General features: G+C 45.1%; 1 protein-coding gene across 1 annotated transcript; it reads right to left on the reverse strand.

The window, feature by feature from the left end:
- On the reverse strand, window positions 1–4,160 carry LOC4325928 (ADP,ATP carrier protein 2, chloroplastic). The gene is made up of 5 exons (XM_015755926.2): window positions 3,273–4,160; window positions 1,708–1,977; window positions 1,482–1,625; window positions 1,046–1,393; window positions 1–597 (listed from the first exon to the last, which is right to left on the reverse strand). The coding sequence occupies exons 1-5, from the start codon at window positions 4,077–4,079 to the stop codon at window positions 238–240; spliced, it is 1,929 nt and encodes a 642-aa protein (XP_015611412.1). The 5' UTR covers window positions 4,080–4,160; the 3' UTR covers window positions 1–237.
- Window positions 4,161–18,629: the final 14,469 nt, after the last annotated feature.

Here is an 18,629-nt window from a genome sequence, read left to right on the forward strand (position 1 = left end):
TTTTGCAAGGCGTGGGAAACCTATTCATTCATTCTCCCTGCCAGAACGGTTGAATTTCCACAATGGCGTTCAGTGCACTTGTCAAAATTTGCATACGTTACAAACAAAATAAACAGGCAGCTTGATTCTGCGCACTGTTACAAACTTGAGAAACCGTGAATTGTTTCATCACCATTATTTCTACCCACTGCAATCATTCTCCTACCTATCGATTGACTTTGTCAAAGAAAGATGAATCTAATTACTTGGAGATGAGTTTGATGGTGAACTCTCAGTTGCAGTAGCTTCGCTCTCTATAGTGCCGTTTGTGTGCTCCACCAATACATCAGCCTCAGGAGCCTTGAGCAGGGAAGGATCTACCTTCTCTTTTGCAGACATATCCCTTTTGAGATCTTCCTTAGCCAAGCTAGAGAATTGCTTGTCTAGTGAACTTGCCGCGCCTAGCCATGCTAGAACAATCACCAACAGTATGCCACCAAGGTAGGGGGTGGAGTTAGCTAAAGAGCCAAATGTAAGGATCATGAACTGTTGAATAAGAGCTCCACCAGACTTCCCCAATGGGTTGCAGACAACATCAATGGCTGCCTTTCCCTTCACCTGCAAACAGAGGAAGCAGAGTTGGCTTCTGCAGCATAATTGGTGGTGCAAACTCGCCCTAGTGCTTTGTACAAAGCCCACAACATCAAACTTTATGGATAGAGAACTGACATTCAGTTCAAACTGCTCAATTGCTCATGCCAATGGATTGCACTTATTGGTGTAACTAAAGCAAATATGATGCAATGAATGGAAGCAGGTAAACACAGGCAATGTTATCTTACAACTACAGGATCAAGACAGAAGCTTTAAATTACTTAACAGATACTAGTTCATCAAGAATTGCTAGATAATTTCTAAATGATGCACATGGGATATGCATATATGAAGCAACAAACTGCTTAAATGAATCACGAGAGTATACAAAGCAGAATAATGCGCAAAAATATTTTTAAATGTTCATCGTCGAATCACATGAATAAATATGCAATCTGGTATAGAAGCAAACCTTCATATCTTCATCCAAAGGAATGTAGGCCATTTCTTTGCATGGATCAAATAAACTATACTTTGCACTCTTGCTGAATATGTTCTGAAGTGCACCCACATAAACTGCTGCAAGAAGAGGGGTCATGCCCATTGTGGCAAGCATAGGAGTGAGAGGCTGCCCAAATAGAATCAGGGAGAAGAAACCGACGCCAGTCAGCAACAAAACTGTGGGGGTGATCATTGCAGCCACTCCCCAGCCGAATTTTCGGAGTATGATCCGGCCTAACAGCATCATTGTGAAAGTAGCAATGCCAGTAGCGGTTGAGAAATCACCCATGAAAGATGAATACTCATTTGGACTAGGGAACTGCCATGATGAAGAAAGAAATACTTAATTAGAAAAACTGTTTGACAAATTAATCTGAAGATGAAACAAACAAAGCTGAGAAAGTTACCTGTGCCTTGAGCTTCGATTTCCATGTGACCTCCACAAGGTTGATACTGATGCCATATGCAACCACTAAAGTAGCAAGGTCCCTTACATATCTTGAGGAGAGGAGAACTTTAAGACTCTCTTTCATTCCAAGCTTAGGTTTATCCTGTTGAAAAAAAACGTTAGTGCATTATTTGTAGTAGTAGTAGTAAAAAAAAAAAAGAAGCACATTTAACTATTCGGCTGACCTTTTTCTTCTTACGGTCAGACTTCGGAAGAGAAGGATCATTCAAAACAAACTTGTTCACCCCCCAATAGATGGAAGTGATGACAAGTCCAAGAAGCACCACTAAGCTCATCATTCCTTTCAAAGACACCTCCCATCCGTCAATACCTGGACCCAATGTCTTGCGCAGATTTGAGAAATACTTCACAGTACGCCCAGAAAAGATGAGCGCAATATTAGCCCCAAGACCAAATAGAGGGTAGAATTCTTTTGCTTCCTCAACTGTAGTAATCTGCAGAAGGATGGATGAAATCAGTTGTAGCCTGAAGGGTCACCATTTGATGGGAAGTTCAGAAAATATTAAACAGGTATATACAACCAAACGTCAGACAACACTAGAAAACCCCATCCAGCTTGCAACCAATTGACAGTTATACACCTCTGGTCAAGCTTCGTGAACAACAAAAAACAACCACTGTGAACTCTGCATAACTGAGGACATTGATCACCTACCATTCAGATGTAATTCTGAAATCAAATAGCTGAGGACACACGTGTTATTCGGATGCACCAACATTACTCATTCAGGCATGACCAACAGCCCACAAAGCCACTCTGGCAAATGGCCCAGAAAAAAAAAACTCTATATCCCCTATGCAGAATTATTCAGTCAGAGAGTTGACACAATCTATTCCACCGTCTTCTCTCAGATAGATATAAGAGAGAAGTTCAAACATTTGTACTTGTGAAATAATGCCATTCTATCACCTAGATTGTCTTGAATTATTATCAGCTAGCTACTCATGGTTGTGTAGAGTATCCCTATCTCCTGAAAAGCTTGTTTCTGTCTTTGTTTTCTCTTATTTTAAATCTTGCCCTAAGTATTTCTTCCCCCTCTTGAACTTCCAGCAAGGATCCTCCCTACTGTTTCACACAAATGAAATGTATGTATAAAACTATCCAATATAAGCATTCAGGCATTCCTTTGTGGGAAGAAAAGTAGCCATAATATGGCCACATGTTATGTTAAAGGCTGCAGCTTGTTTGGTTTGGTAGTACCAAAATTGGCTAGGGTTTCATCTGCAACTCTGGCCCTCAAAACAAACAGGCCCACATCAATCAACATTACTTATTGCAAAAGCAGTTAAAAAGTGTGAACCATATCCAGGCAAGTGGTTGTAAAAGAACGCATATCACAACAAAAATGCAACTTAACCAACTAAATATAATTCAGATTAACAAAAGCTAGCAAAGTAGCAATCATGAAGTTGAAGGCATTCATGCCAGAAAGCAACAAGCACCTAGACTTAGCCAATAGGTTTGACAATACACTGAGCAATACTACTAAATACTAATCAAACCAACGTTTCTGTAACTACCCATTATCCCAAGAGCACATCCTAATTTCTGACGGAGTGACAGAAACCCAACAACAAACTCTGCTCCTTCATGTTTTGCTCTCCACAGCCAAACATCAGGTTAAACATTAGCTAATGAGATGGCCATCAATTTTTGACTGAAAATAGACAATAAATTGACATTTGCACATGCCTAGATTGACCACAAAAATCCAAACCCATGACTCACCTGGTTAGCGAAGCCCCAGAAGAGGACCGAGATGACGACGCTGCCCCACAGTTCGGCCATGACATAGAACAAGCAAAAGCTCCAAATCCTCAGAATGGCGACGGGGCCAAGAAAGCTCGGGCCGAGCGCCGCAAGGAGCTTGTCGGCGAGCGCGGTGGGGTGGATCACATTCCTGAGAGGGTAGAGCACGAAGGCAAAGGCGCCGAAGAAGGCGATGAAGGGGAAGATGACGGTGTAGAAGAGCGCCTCCCTGGAGAGCACATTGGAGAGCTTGGTGTAGAGGAGCATGAAGCCGATGGCCATGGGCAGGTTGACCCACGTCTTGAGGAACGGGATGATCTCCGCGCTGCTCCCCTTGGCGGTCACCACCAGCACGTCCTTGGTGTCCCGCAGGATCGTGTAGTTGAACAAGATGCAGAAGAACATCAACCCGAGCGGCACGATCTTCTTCAGCGTCTTCACCTCCACGCCGAGGAACTTCTTCCCCTCCGGCTGCGCCGCCGGCACCGCCCCCGCCGCCGCCGCCGCGGCAGGCTGCGCGCCGCAAGAGACCCCACCACCACCACCACCACTAGCGCCGCTCCTCCGTCTCAAGAGCCCGCACCCCAATCCCAACCCCACGACGGCGTCCCGCGAGGTAGGGCCGCTTCTCGAAGCGAGGAGGAGCGGGGACTGGAGCGATACGGGGGCCGCCGGGGAGGAGGGGAGGGAGACGCGCGCGGATCGCGCGCGCGGGAGCGGGAGGCGGAGCCCCGCGCGGGGAGGGAGGCCGCCGGGCTTGGCGTGGAGGAGCGCGAGCGACTCCATGGGCGGCGCCGCTGCTCTCCGGGCTCCGCGAGACGCGAGGTGGGGGGAGGCGGAGGGAGGGAAAGGAGGAGGAGGAGGAGTAGGTCGGGGGGAACTTTGGGAGTAATAAAAGATCGCGCACTGACCAAGCCCCGGCGGGATCGGCCGTCGGTTCGCGAGGCGGACGACGATCCTGGCCGTTGGCTTGGGTACTGGGGTTGGTGGGGGTGCGTGGAACGAGACAGCCGCCGCCCGCCCTACGCAGTCAGCGGCGCCGTGGCTCGCCGGGTGTTTTGTAGGAGTAACTCATTCCCTTTTTGTTTCTGTGCGTTAGAGGAGTTTGTTTACAAACTTCCATGTTAAATCTCCTCTATTTTTATTTATTTTGGTTGAAACTTGAAAAACATGAAGTGGTAACATATTTTCTCTCAATCGAAAACTGAGGTTTTAAATCAAATGAAGACCACCCTTCTGTCCTTCTGTGGCTGTGTTTGCAACTCTCTTTTCCCAGCCCCTCTCCATCGTTTTTCGCGCGCACGCTTTTCAAATTGCTAAACGGTGTGTTTTTTAAAAAAATTTATATATGAAAGTTGTTTTAAAAAATCAAATTAATCTATTTTTTTAAAAAAAATTAGCTTATATTTAATTAATCATACGCTAATGAATCGCTCCGTTTTCCGTGCGGAGGGAATATGTTCCTATCCACCTTATGCGAACACAGCCTAAAGAGGCATGAGGGTATTTTGGACAGGTACAACAAACTTCACTACCCAAAATACCCTCATTTGAAGTATCATTTGTGGAGATATTGTGTATTTGTGTTTAAAGAATTTTGGGTAATACAATGAACCTTTGAAGTATCATTTGTGGAGATATATTGTGTTTAAACTATAATAGACTATAGGACAATCATTTCATTTTATACTCCTCAGATCGTAAAATAATGGAAAAAATTATTGCTTTCCGGAGGATTTTTTTTATAACTAGTAGTATATTAATTTGATCACTAAATTGTATATTTACACATATACTCCATCCGTTTCACAATGTAAGTTATTCTAACATTTTTCACATTCACATTGAAGAAAGTACATGAGAAATGGCATATAAGTGTAATAATATTATGAAAGGACTGAAACTTGCTCAGCATTTGATTGCACATCATTCATTAATTAGGTGATCTAGCTTTCTGATCGATCAACTAGCCCAAAACTAATATAATGAAATTTAATTTCATTATGCATAATGAGAGCGACATGCATGGTCCGACGGTCTGTTGGTCCATACGAATCAACAATTCATGAATCATTTGTTGAATCCAGATCATTATTTTTTTTTGTTGAATCCAGATCATATGAAACTACAATCACTAGTAACCATAGTTTTGTTTTTTTGTTGAAACAGTATACGGTAGAAGTTCTACTGGATATATTAGAAGAAGAGAGTTGACTCTATTTATAAGGGAAACCGGGATCGAAAACCATACAACTGCACGGTTTGCTAAGAGAAAACCGACAAAACCTTACACAGAAGACACAGAAAACCTGTGACAAAACTACGAACCACATAAGTAACCGAGAGAGTAGCAAGACCTTCAAGACGAAGCCTCCAAAGAGGTGAACAACGACAGAAGCTCCTGCCGACACCTGCCCATAGCTAGACTGGGTTTTCACCTAAGGGAGGAGACCAACCATAGTTTTGTAGGACTAGTTAAATCTAACCTTCGGTAGTTGACTACTCTTTTACTCCAACCAGCTTTTAAAGATAAATCTGAATAAATACTTGTATAAATTTATACCTTAAAAATTAATATTTTTTTAACGGAGGAACAGAGGTTGTACACGCATCATCATTCAACAGATGAGCTACTACGCAGTATAAGAACTCAAGAAGTAGCAGTGCAGTACTAGAACAAATTAATTAAGGTTCAAGTCATGGGGTTTCCGTTTCCTCGTCTCATGAGATCTTGTTTTGGACCTTTGAGGCGTACGTCGTTTTCAGAAAACGTTCTAATTCGCTTCACGTATTTGACCACACGGGCTCGTTTTTTTTTCAAGTCAAAATAGCTAGCCTAGTACGACTGCGTTGCTCCCTGTCCGATTCACCTGTTTCTGATTCCACTCGACATTGCCCACAAGATCCTTCTCCAGACCTTCCCGCCAACCACCCTACTTTTATGCAACGTGTTAAATTTTGCTAAAGCAGTTTTTTTTATCATTTTTCATCCAAATATTTTTTTTGTTAGCTTTCATCAGTCATTTAAAAGTGCATATATAGTAAAAAAAATAAAACATATTAATTCTCCAATACTCAGGTTTTTCTTGCAAAGATTTACAGAAAAAATATTTTTTTATTTTCTTCATTTTTATTGTATATAAGGCATTAAGGCTTACCTAGATTTAGTTTGTTTTCTACTAGTTATGCATGGATTATTTTGTTTTATAGGTGTTAAATCCCCCCATTTGCACTTATCTTAAAGTAAGAGTAGTTAGTTGATTGATTATTTGTTCTTGGGTAGCCAAACAACAGACAAACGGTGTACACTGACCATGGAAGGTAAAAGAACTTGTGAATCAAGGTTGACAAAATTCCAGTTATGTAAGTAATAGACTCTTATATTAAGGGAAATTAATATACATCATCACAAACAAAGTAATTAACCTAAAAATAATAAAATATTGAAATGCATGCCATCATGTCATTTACCAACTTGACGGTAAGAATCATATGACCTTGATATTCATCTTGTACAATTAAACCTTTTCAATATGTTTTCTTTTGAGAACCAGAATTTTCAATATGTCATTTACCAACTTGACAGTAAGAAATCATATGTTTTCAATATGTCATATGAACCCTTTCAACTTGTGCCAAAATAATATATCCTTTTTTATTTTGGAAAATGAAGATAAAATATGTTTATTCCTATATATATCTTATGTATTAGAATATTTCTTGTTGTTTCTTCGTGATAGCCAGGCGCCTGAGAAGCAGAGATTATAGTTTAGGCATAAAAGACCAGAATGTATATTGGTCTAATAACAAGGGCCGGCAATACAAACTTGGTATAAAATCGTATGATACGGAAGTCTCTCACGTATACGGTTCCTTGGAAAGAAAGAAGCTACCAATTGGACTTTCACCAAATGTATATATATTTGTAGCTCGAAGTTTCCTTTTAAGTATATGTTGTCTACCTGCTGAAATATTAACACCTAAATCTTGCTGGTCTGTGAAATATACATTTATTGTCATCACATTATTACATTTCTTTATATGTGCATCAACTACATATGCATCTCCACAAAAGGCCCATTTAATTCCATTTTCCAATAGCCCAAGTAAATTTCCTTGGACTGGATATTGGACCTTCAAAGTTCTTGCATGATACATTTGGGATAGCAATGGAGTTATAGAAATCACTTTTCATCTCTGATCATTTAGGGCCCGTTTGGTTTATCAACAAAGGCTAGCATAGCCTTACCTAGGAAGGCTAGTTGTCTGGAACCGGTAAAAAAAAACTTGCTTTTAGGAGCGAACTAACCTTGCAAGGTGAGAAAAATCTCGCTGGTCAGGGAGAACCGATTCAGCTCGCCTTTGATGGCAAAACCCCAAGCGCACACAAAAAAAGAAAGCTCTATTCACATGAAAAATTGAGATAAGATGAGAGCGGTCCGGGCTTCTTCGAAATCAGAGATATTTTTCAACAACTTGCCCCAATCTCATCGGCCTCTTCCCCCACCTTTTGTTGGTGAAGTCTTTCGCTGAAATCATCCTCTCCCACCTACCCATAAGCCGCAGTCACCTGGAAACTATCTCCTTACAATAGTGAGACAACAGGGTATCTAATCGTACCGAAATAATTGTTTATTACTTTTTTTTCTTTTTCTTTACTTCCATGTAATAAAATTTCTTTAATAAATGTTAAGAGTTAATTTTGAGTCGATGTCATGCAAAGTAACGATGGTTGCTTTTCCTCCATTCTCTTTCTTCCACATCACCAAAATTATTTACATGCATGGTAACAAAGAGCTTGTTACTAAACACTGTTATACATGCCCTAATAACCGTAGTGAACTATTACCATCACAGAGTTGATATTACAACGACATCCTTACCCTTCTCTTCCTCTCATGCACCAATAGATGGTGCATCAATGTGAGGACGCTATGTGAGGGAAACGTGTTTTAGACTCTTGAGAAGATATCCCCTCTTTTGTTCAAGCACTATCTAAATGATTGTTAAAAAATCTCAAGAAAATGACAACATTCACAACACATATATAAACTTCTCAAAAGAAAAAAAGAAGTCAAAACTCAACTTTGACGGAATGATAGATGTTACAAAACTCTACATTATCAATATTTTTTTAGAGTTCTTCAAAAACTACTTACATTGAAATTGAGAGAAAAACTTAGACGAGGGGGACATCCCCTCCTCAAGGGATTAGAATTCTCTCACACATTAAAATTGAGAGAAAAAGTTAGACGAGGGGAACATCCCCTGCCCCCTCGAGGGATTAGAATCCTCTCCCGCTATGTGAGCTTAGAGCTCAATGACAACTCCAAATGAAGAACGTACTCACAAAAGATCGAGGGAAATTTCAATACAATCCACTTCAAAACATCAACCCAAATTATAAAAATGTCACTGCAAAAAGCATAGCGATCGACCTTACCGTTGGTTTGTCTATATTAAGCATTTCCATGCATCCAAGTCCATTCGATCTCGTTAATGGAAAGCTGGAGTTGTACTTCAATTATCCAAAAATACTAAGCATTTCCTAGATACACATTTTGATGCAAGCCCTCACACAATCTCTGTTACAGTTTTGTTGATTTTTGATTCCATCTGCTAGAATCAGAAAAGGGGATGCAGTTCTTCTGATGTACAATTGACTGATACGATTGCACCATCTCTTAATTTACAATTAAATCTGCCACTCATATAATTGCATTCAACTGATGCAAATATGAACGATTGCATAAAAGTGTGTTAACATGCATGCAAAAACAGTATGGTGTGCCAATATAATTAATGTGCAAACAGTGGCATGAAAACCATAGTGCATGATATATATATATATATATATATATATATAGCTATTTCTAAAGTGTGCACACTACCAACAGAATCTTATACTGATATCAAGCTGGCCTAAAAGAACCATTATAAAACCACGAGGCAAAGTTTAGACAGTATCAACATTAATTAGAAAACCAAAGTTTAGATATGCATATGGGGTGCGTGTGTATCATCCAAATATGTCTTTCAAGTAAAAATACAACACGAGAAACTGATAGCCTAGAGTGGTAGCATTTCTATCAGTATCAGATTCAAATTAACTAGACAGAAGGGAATTGCACCAGATTGAAAGCATAGCTATAGCTAGCAGCATGCGTAGTTGCGTACAGTACGTGATCCGGCCAGCTCCTGGGTCTCCAGGGTGCATATATCATGCAAACAAATAAGTAGTCAAGTGCGTAGATATCAGTTTAATTTATTGCAACGGAGATCAACAACCACAGTACATGCGCCCTGCTAGGCTGCTACCTGCTAGCGACTTGACTAACTGCTTCTGTATTATGTGCATATATATAGCTTGCAGCGCAGTTTGCCTATCGGCACGATGACCTCTAGCTTCCCGGTACAAAAACCACACACTTTGTACTGCCTCATAGCTTAGACTACGGTTACTCGGGGAGGTACATATATATATTAGTAGAAGCTAATTACCATAAACTGATACTTAATTAAGTGAGTACCTACTTGCGTGCGACCAAATAAGTAGCATATATATGCAGTGGCAACTCTATTAAGACAGTACTACAGCATGTCAGCATGACTTCGTAGCTGCTAATTAATCTTCAGGTACCATGCACACTAGCTACTACATTAGCTAGCTCTTCTTTCACCCGACGACGACGACTCAGGCGGCAGGCGCGCAGTCATAGTCGTCGTCATCGTCGTCGCCGTCTGTCTCGGCCATCCTACCCCGCGCACTGCAGCACGGTGCGCCGGCGTAAACCGCAAAGGAGGCAATAATGCCGCCGTCTTGGTGGACGAGGGGGCTGGCCTCCGACACCGGCGCCATGGAAATTAAGCAGGAGGGGTATGCTAGCTTTAGCTCGCTCAACACTACTGTGGCTGATGGGGCTAGCACTCTGGAGGCTCTACCGCTCTAGCTAGTGCGCTGTACTCTATACCAGCTAGCTAGCTGTGTGGTGGTACTGGTGTGAGATTTAGCCGCGTGCTGTGCGGGGATCTTTATAGCGCGCGGCCGGCGGGGCGGCAATGTGGCGGCACGCGGCGGCAGGCGCCGGGAGCGTGCGTCGGCGTGCGTGACGTCCCGCGGCACGCGTCCCGGGCGAGCACACCCGGCCGCGGGGGCGTGGCGCCCCACGGCCGCGTGCCTCTGACAGGTGAGCGCCCCCGGTGGGGGGAGGGGACCCCGCGCATCCGACGTGCCAGCCCGGACGCTGCGTCCGCGGGGTGAGGTGGTGGCCGGCGCCTCGGTGGCGCGCGAGAATGACACAGGAAACGAGAGGACAGCAAGCGATGGGGGGGAGAGAGGGGGGGGGGGGGGGGGGGGGGGGGGGGGGGGGGGCAAAAGCTAGCGCGTCGCTCATCATCCGCTACGCGCAGCGGGGTCCTTTTCGTGGGCATCTTGGGGTGATATTTCGGTGTGATAGCTGCAGACATATTCGGCTGAGTCCTGTAGTGTGGCATTCGCCCAGCAAAGTGCGATATGCGGCGATTTGTCGATTTTACGTGTTGTTTGGATGGATACTAACTTTATCATAACTCTATTTATCATAACTATGATAAGCCACACAAAATGTAGTGAATAAATTATTGGTTATAACTATAGCAAACTTTGGCTAGAAAATAAGAGTATGACGTGTGGACCAATGTGCTAGTAAAGTGTGGCTTAACTCAACTAAACACTACCCTAAGAAATTATGGTGTGCCTAAGGTTTGGTGTTGTAAACCGCTGTCACTATCCAAACAGCCCCTAAGACAAACGTTGGGTGCTCGATTAGTATAGACAAAGACGATTAGTATTGTTAAGTAGGTAAATGGCGAAATAATATAATAGTACCACGTGCACGTATACAGTTGATTATTGGTAAGTAATGTCATGATCAGTACTGTATCTTTGACTTACTTAGTCTTCTATACTATACAAATCATGGTCATAGAAAGCTGCTACCCCTTTCGATTAGCTATCTTACAGTACATAGGTAGTGTACAGTTCTATCGAAAGGTTCCTATCTTTTGTTTGTATGAAATTTCATAGCCCTAGCTACCTTTTCTACCAACCGTCAGAAAAAAGAATTCTTAAATTTAAATTTAAAGGAAATTCAACTTTTTCTCATCGTCTTTTAAATACCACCCTATGAAGGACTTAATTAGGATTTTTTTTGCCAATGAGTCATACATGAGCTCTCCCATGACATTTTAGGACGCCACATCGTAGGGCTGACGTGTCACCTGACCGTGTTGCCTTGCCACCTTTGTTCTTTTCTCCATTGGTGGCGCCATTGCCACTGCCATCCTCTTCTCCATGAGTGGTGGCAGAGGAGAGGGAGGTGGGGAGGGAGCTACAGCGGCGGCTGACGACAAGAACGAGGTTGGCACTAGTATCAGTGGCTTGGACTTGAGCGACGGCCAAGACACCATTGTCCATGCTCGATCTAGGCATCGCCGCCAGCTTTCAGGCACTAGCTTGAGAAGGCAACACCCAGGCAAGCTCACATCCACATGCAAAGGAGCTCGAGCAAGTAAAGGGTGAGGTCGCGTGGGCGATGGATCTGAAGCAAGTGGCGACGACACTACCTCATGCAACCAACATCAGAGGAGGAGCTCATGGTAATCGTAGGACTAGCTCCGGCTCACCACATTGGATTCGCAACTCCACCTCAACTGAGGTTGTGATCTCACTGGGCTCCTCACACGTTGTAGAGGGTACAGGTGCCCCGACAAGCCTGAGGTCACTTGATGGTGGAGCCATGGTCACCAGCCGTGAGAGACATGTCTCTCGTGCAACGCGTGCAGCCCTCCCCTCCCCCTTCACGTTATTTGTTGGTGAGGCATCTAGACAATGGGAGGTAGATCTGAAGACCAGAGAGACAGGTCTAGAAGGAACATACCAGGAAGACCCCTATTGTCGCCATCACTGGCGGGTGAGATCGCTGGCCAGACACACCCCTGATCCACATGCCACCCTGCCGAGCTTCTTCTACGCCAGATCTAGAAGGGCATGGCTGGCTTGGATCCAACATCGATAAAAGAAGATTGACGCCCACCATGACTACACAATGTTGATTTGCATTGTTGGAGGGGCTCGGCGGTGGTGCACGAGCAAATCTAGACGATGGAGGAGCTCATAGGCCCAAGCCGTTCAAGAGGGTTAGACGATGACATCATTTTGAAATGGGACAAGTTCAGTAACCGCTGCTTTTGATCCACACCCGCCACGAGCTCGTCATAATGGCCTAAGAGTAGAGAGGAGGCGGCGGACCTCATCACCGGGGAGGGAGAGTTGGCCCATGGGAAGGGAAGAGTGGACAAGTGAGGTCCGAGGAGAGGAGAGTGAAGGGCAAGAGAGAGCTTGTGTTTAATGTAAGGCTTCTATCCTAATTGAAAGATATCCTAATTGAAAGATATGAGAACTAAAATAGAAAGTGTTTTGGGTGGCATGAAAAATTGATGCCACCCTTAGGCGGTTAAACCACTTTGTAGTGTGAGAAGAGCCCATTTAAACCATGTGCTTAGCTTATGTGGTATTATACTCCATTGTGAATGACCTGAGAGGTATTGTGCTCGTCACAATCGTGACGTATTTTCCATTCTATGTTACATAAAGTCTATGCATATACGAACTGCACAAGTTTCTCGCTGAAATTAAGCTAGCAAGTGGTTTTGCATCGAGGCATACAAGGTACCCCGATCCGTGGTGACGCATGGCTGGTTGTGTCATCGTGCAATTGGGAAATGTATTCGCGCTTTGACAGAACAACTTGCTACAGTGGGGTGGGGTTGAAAGACAAAAAGGTATTTCTCACTTTTTAGCATTTCATTTACCAATCAAAACGCAGTGGAAAAAGTACGAATTACCCCCCCCTCGAACTATCGCGGTCGGCCGAATTCCCCCCCCCCCCCCGAACCCGAAAACCAGACATGATTCACCTTGAACTTTCAATACCGGACGAATTACCCCCCTCGACCCAATCTAGAGCGGTTTTATCCTACGTGGCGTACGCGTGGCATCCTAGTCAGCATTTTCTTTTTTTAAAAGATTGTGGGGCCCACCTGTCATACTCTCTCTCTCCTTCCCTTCTCTCTCACTCTCTCTCTCCCTCTCTGCGAGCACGGCAGGCGGCGGCTGTGGTGTGGGATGGGAGGCAGCGGCAGCGCGGGGCACCGAGGCGGCAGCAGGGTGGGAAGTGGGATGCGGAGGCAGGGGCAGCTGCGGCGTGGGATGCGGCGGCGGCGGCAGCAGCGTGGGGTGCGGAGGCAGCGGTGGCGTGGGAAGAGCCGGCGGCGGTGCAGGGAAGGAGAAGGAGGAGGACCGGGCTGTCCCGGCGGATCCCGACGCCGCCGGGAGGGGGCCGGGTTGTCCCGCGTCCCGCCCTGCCGCCGCCTCCGCGTCCCGCGCCGCCGCGGCCTCCGCATCCCGCGTCGCCTCCACTCCCCCACTCCAAGCCCACCTCCACGCCAAGAACGTTCACGCACCACCTCGTCGACCTCCTCCACTCGCCGCTCTACCTCCCGCGCCGCCTCACCATCTCGGACATCGCGGTGCACCGGTGGTCGAAGCGCACCGCGGTGGCCTCCGCGCTCCTCTCCCCACTCCTCCTTGCCGCCATCACCGCGCGTCACCACAACAACCACCCTCCAGTCCTCCTCACCATCTCGCTCGCTGGCGTCCTCCTCGCCGCCGCCGCCGCGGCCACCACGGACGCCGCCTCCCCACCCAAGAGCCGCTCATCCCGACTCCCAGCGCTCTGGTCGTACGTGCTCGCACGCGAGCTCGTCTCCCTGCTGGTCTCACTACTAGAAAAATAATTTATCGCCACGAAAAAAAATAGTAGCATCAATGCTAAAATTGTGGCAATAGATACACGTTGCTACAATCTTAAAATCGTTGCTAGCCGTGGTAATAAATAGCATGGTAATAGGTTATTGCAACGATTTTTATTTAGTTGTAATAAAATTTGATATTGCCATAAAATGGATGTGGCAAAAAAAATATATATTGCAACACGTCACATGGTTGCAATAAATAACTATTGCTACCACTCCATGTGTGGCATTAGTTATACGTAGCAAATTAAATGTTTTCATATTAATTTATCATCCTAATTATTTTCTTTTGATATCTTGTCATGTCCAGGATCCGAACCCAAGATCTCTCCCTCACGCGCGCTCTCTATGACCAACTCACCTACGCATCAATTTTGTTTAAAAATGCATACAATTCCATTTGAGACTACCTAACTAAGATTTGAATCATGAATTTGAGTATTTAAAATATTTCAAATGAAAATTTTAAGTCGTAGATCTCATCGAGAGCTATAAATTTCATATAAAATTTGTCCTAATCCGTGTCCATATGAAAAGAATAAGTCAAATTACGAGATGATAAATTTTTTATTGCAACGAATTTATTGATCATGGCAATAGAAAATAGTGAAAAGTACCATGTACTATGCAAATTGCCACAAAAATTAAATGTGTGGCGATAGAACATGTTTTTTGCAATAGTAATGTTTTTTGTGGCGATAGCTCATTTCCTATTGCAACAAAAATACTGAATAAAATAATGATTGTAAATCGTTGCAACAAAGTATAGTTATTTGCCACAGAAAAAATATCGTTGCGATAGTATAATATATTGCCACGAATTGTTTTTCGTTGTAATAAATTGGTGGCGATAGCTCAATTCTCTTGTAGTGTCTCCATCGGCGTGGCGGCCGGCGGGCTGGGCGCGACGGTGCTCGCGTGGGGGAACTCGCGTCCCACGCTACCGCCACGCCGCCTCGGTGTCCCGCGCCGCCACATCCCACGCCGCAGCCGCTGCCGCCTCCGCATCCCACGCTGTCGCCGCCGCCGCCTCGGTGTCCCGCACCGCCGCCTGCCGTGCTCGCCGAGAGAGGGGGAGAGAGAGGGGAAGGAGAGAGAGATAGAGTATATGACAGGTGGGTCCCACCATCTTTTAAAAAAGAAAATGTTGACTGGGATGCCACGCGTACGCCACGTAGGATAAAACTACTCTGGATTGGGTCGAGGGGGGTAATTCGTCTGGTATTAAAAGTTTAGGGTGAATCATGTCTAGTTTTCGGGTTCGGGGGGGGGGGATTCGGTCGACTGCGATAGTTCGGGGGGTAATTCGTACTTTTTCCAAACGCAGTTGTGGACTTGTGGTTTGTGGCTTTGTGCTCACCCATGGAAGACGGGATACGGGCGAATATCACTTTTACTCTGTGTGAAAGGTTGATGCCGATGTGTCCGGCCATATAAACTTACGCTCTGCGGTGAAACTAAAGAAGGTGGCGATGGACAGCTATGTGCAGTCTGCTGTAAAAACTAGAAAACTTTTCAAAGAAACAGCTCTCTATATAGTCCATAAAAATAATATGGCATTTCATAGCTCACTGAAAATGGTGAAAGAATCAAGAGTTTTTGCATGAAAAACGATCATGGCACAATATTTCTGAGATTCGCATGTGGAATTGTGAGGATGTTCGGCCCTAATATCCCCCCGGCCCGATTATGGTGTTTAGTGTTCACGTAGAGAAAAGTCCACTTGTCATCCCTCATCTTTCTATCAAGTTTAATTGACATCCCCAAACTATAATACTAGAAATCCTCATTTCCAACTTATAAAATCGGGTTAAACTATGGCCCTGATATTTAGAAGTATTAAACGTAGATTACTGACAAAACCCATTCCATAACCCCTAGGCTATTTTGCGAGACGAATCTAACGAGGTATATTAATCCATGATTTGCTACAGTGATGCTACAGTAATCAGTCGCTAATCGTGGATTAATATACATCATTAGATTCGTCTCGCAAAATAGCCTAGGGGTTATGGAATCGGTTTTGTCGGTAATCTACGTTTAATACTCCTAAATAACAAGATTCTAGAGGGCTATTTAATAGCTTAGAGGATCCAAACAAGGCCTATGTTCTCTGGCAGTACTCATAAAAAACCATGTGGGTGGCATTACTCCGTCAAGGTGACCAGCGACGTCCGTGGCCACGTGCACACTTCAATTGTTGTGCCATGTCACATCATGCGTGCGTGATGCAGAGCGGTCCCGACCGTCGCCATTCCCGCCTTCCTTCCCATGAGCGCACGATCAAGCTCGACCTCATGGGGGCGAACTATCACTGCACCACCTCCTCCATAGCCAGCGCCTTGCTCGAGCTCTTTCATCTTCCACCACGATGAAGATCCGGAATAGCCCCGCCACCACCGGGGGTAGAAGTTTGGCCGCTCCCTGATGAATGAGAGGTGGGCGACTTCAGGAACGTCAGGGAGGGCATATCCGACGGTGGTAGGTGGTCCTCCCGTCCCTACCGCCAGCCGATGGCTAGAAGGGTATAACCGAAGGTAGCACCGGTGTGGCAGGACCACCCAAGGCAGATGGCGGGGATGCGAAAGGGATTGCGGGGGTAGACATCAGTATAGGAAGGGATACCAAGGGCACATTCGATGGTGTGCTGGAGGAGGCGACGACTTCGCTAGCGAGGGCAGGGAGGACTTGGATGGGGTGGGTAGTGGCGGCACCAAGGTGGGATCTAGGTGCAACTTGCCGGCATGGAGTTGACAAGGCGAAGAGAAGGGAGGAGAGGAGTAGAGGAAGAAGGTGAGGTGGGCATTTACATATGGCCCCACATGTTTTTTTAGTTTTCTATTTATTTTTTTAATATGATGCCACGTCAACTAGAACCATCCATACACACGATTTTGCTAAGATGAGATGAAAGGTGAAGTTTTGTCGTATTACGGTTTAAAGGATGCAAATTAAACTTTACGTAAAGTGGGCTTATTTCTCACGTTTATTCCGTGCAACCCATTCGGCCCAACTTCCACTTGCTCGTGCCGGACGGCCACTGTGCCTCACTGCCCTGTGCTTGTGCCCGTCTGGTTGGTGTGTAGTGCTATGCTCCCAGCCTCCCACGGTCCCACCATATGCTCGCAGTTTTCTTCCAACAACTGATGGCATCGGGTGCGGCGGGTGGCATGCAGTGCATGGGAACGCATGCCCACGGTGTTTTCAGTTTTCTCTTCGTGTGTTTGTGTACTCCGCTCTGCCGGCGAAAACAAACATCCGGATGTGTTCGGCGTCCCATCACTGCTCGGTCGGGGTCAAGCAGGGCAGGCCGCCACGATCGCGGGCGTACGCGACACGGCCCGACGGTCAGGCCGACTCACCGGCCACGCACAGGCACGCCCGGTCCAGCCCCATGCCGCGCCCATGTGCCGTCGTCTGACTCGGCCAGGCGCGCAGTCCGGAAGCTGCGCCGAGCTCCACAAATCCAATGATCATGATACCGTCCGCGATGGCGGCGGCGTGGTCTCGTACTCTCGTGACTCTCTCACGGCTTGTGGTTTTACGTGTGTTTAGTATAACACGCCGCCGTCCACACGGCGTGACTCCCTTCCTGTCAACGCGGTCAGCGGGGACTGGGAGACGGTTAACTAGCGGTGGTGGCGCAGCCGCTCACGGGTTCGGAGAAGAAAAGTTTGAGAGGAAGTAAAAACAAGGAGAACGTCGTTAAATTGCCAAAGGTACTACCTATATATTTGTCGATAAATTTTCTTCTAAAAATTTGACAGATATAATTATAGTACAATCGTAGTATAATTACACTGTAACTTGTATGTAATTACACTGTAACTTGCATGTAACTACAGTGTAACTTGTATATAAGTTTCACGTAATTTTGAATCGTTAGATCTATTACAAAATTTGTTCTGGTGAGGAAGAAAAAAAATCACATCATACACATATGTGAAAGAATTTGTTCTCACAACCTCCATTTTACCGAAATAAATGTTATGGAGAGATTTTTGAAAGTTACATACATGTTACATTATAGTTACAGTGTAATTACACTACGATTATACTATAATTACATCTGTCAAATTTTTGGTGGAAAATTTGTCGACAAATATATAGCATATTCGATTCCAAATGGCCTCAAAACTTCTGGCTGGATTGGGCTCAGGCCCAGGACGGTCTATTCGATTCCAAACGGGCCTCCACGCACGCTTACCTTACCTTGATCAGATATCGTTAGACCGATATATATTACTCACACCACAGATTCGTCTCTCATTCTCTTGTAGAGACAGGAATACTTCTTACATCTCCCAGTCCCAAGTAATACGCTGTACTACACGTAATAAAACAACAGCATAATGTCTAGCTGTTTAAGAAAAAAACACTCAAATCACAACTGGACTAATTGCCCGACACACGGAACTAAAATCTCAGAGCTAGCGGCAAGCAACAAGTGACAACCTGTTCTTGCTCAGCATTGGGCCCTTT

The sequence above is a fragment of the Oryza sativa genome, chromosome 1, assembly GCF_034140825.1.
Source record: "Oryza sativa Japonica Group chromosome 1, ASM3414082v1".
Taxonomy (NCBI): Eukaryota; Viridiplantae; Streptophyta; class Magnoliopsida; order Poales; family Poaceae; genus Oryza; species Oryza sativa.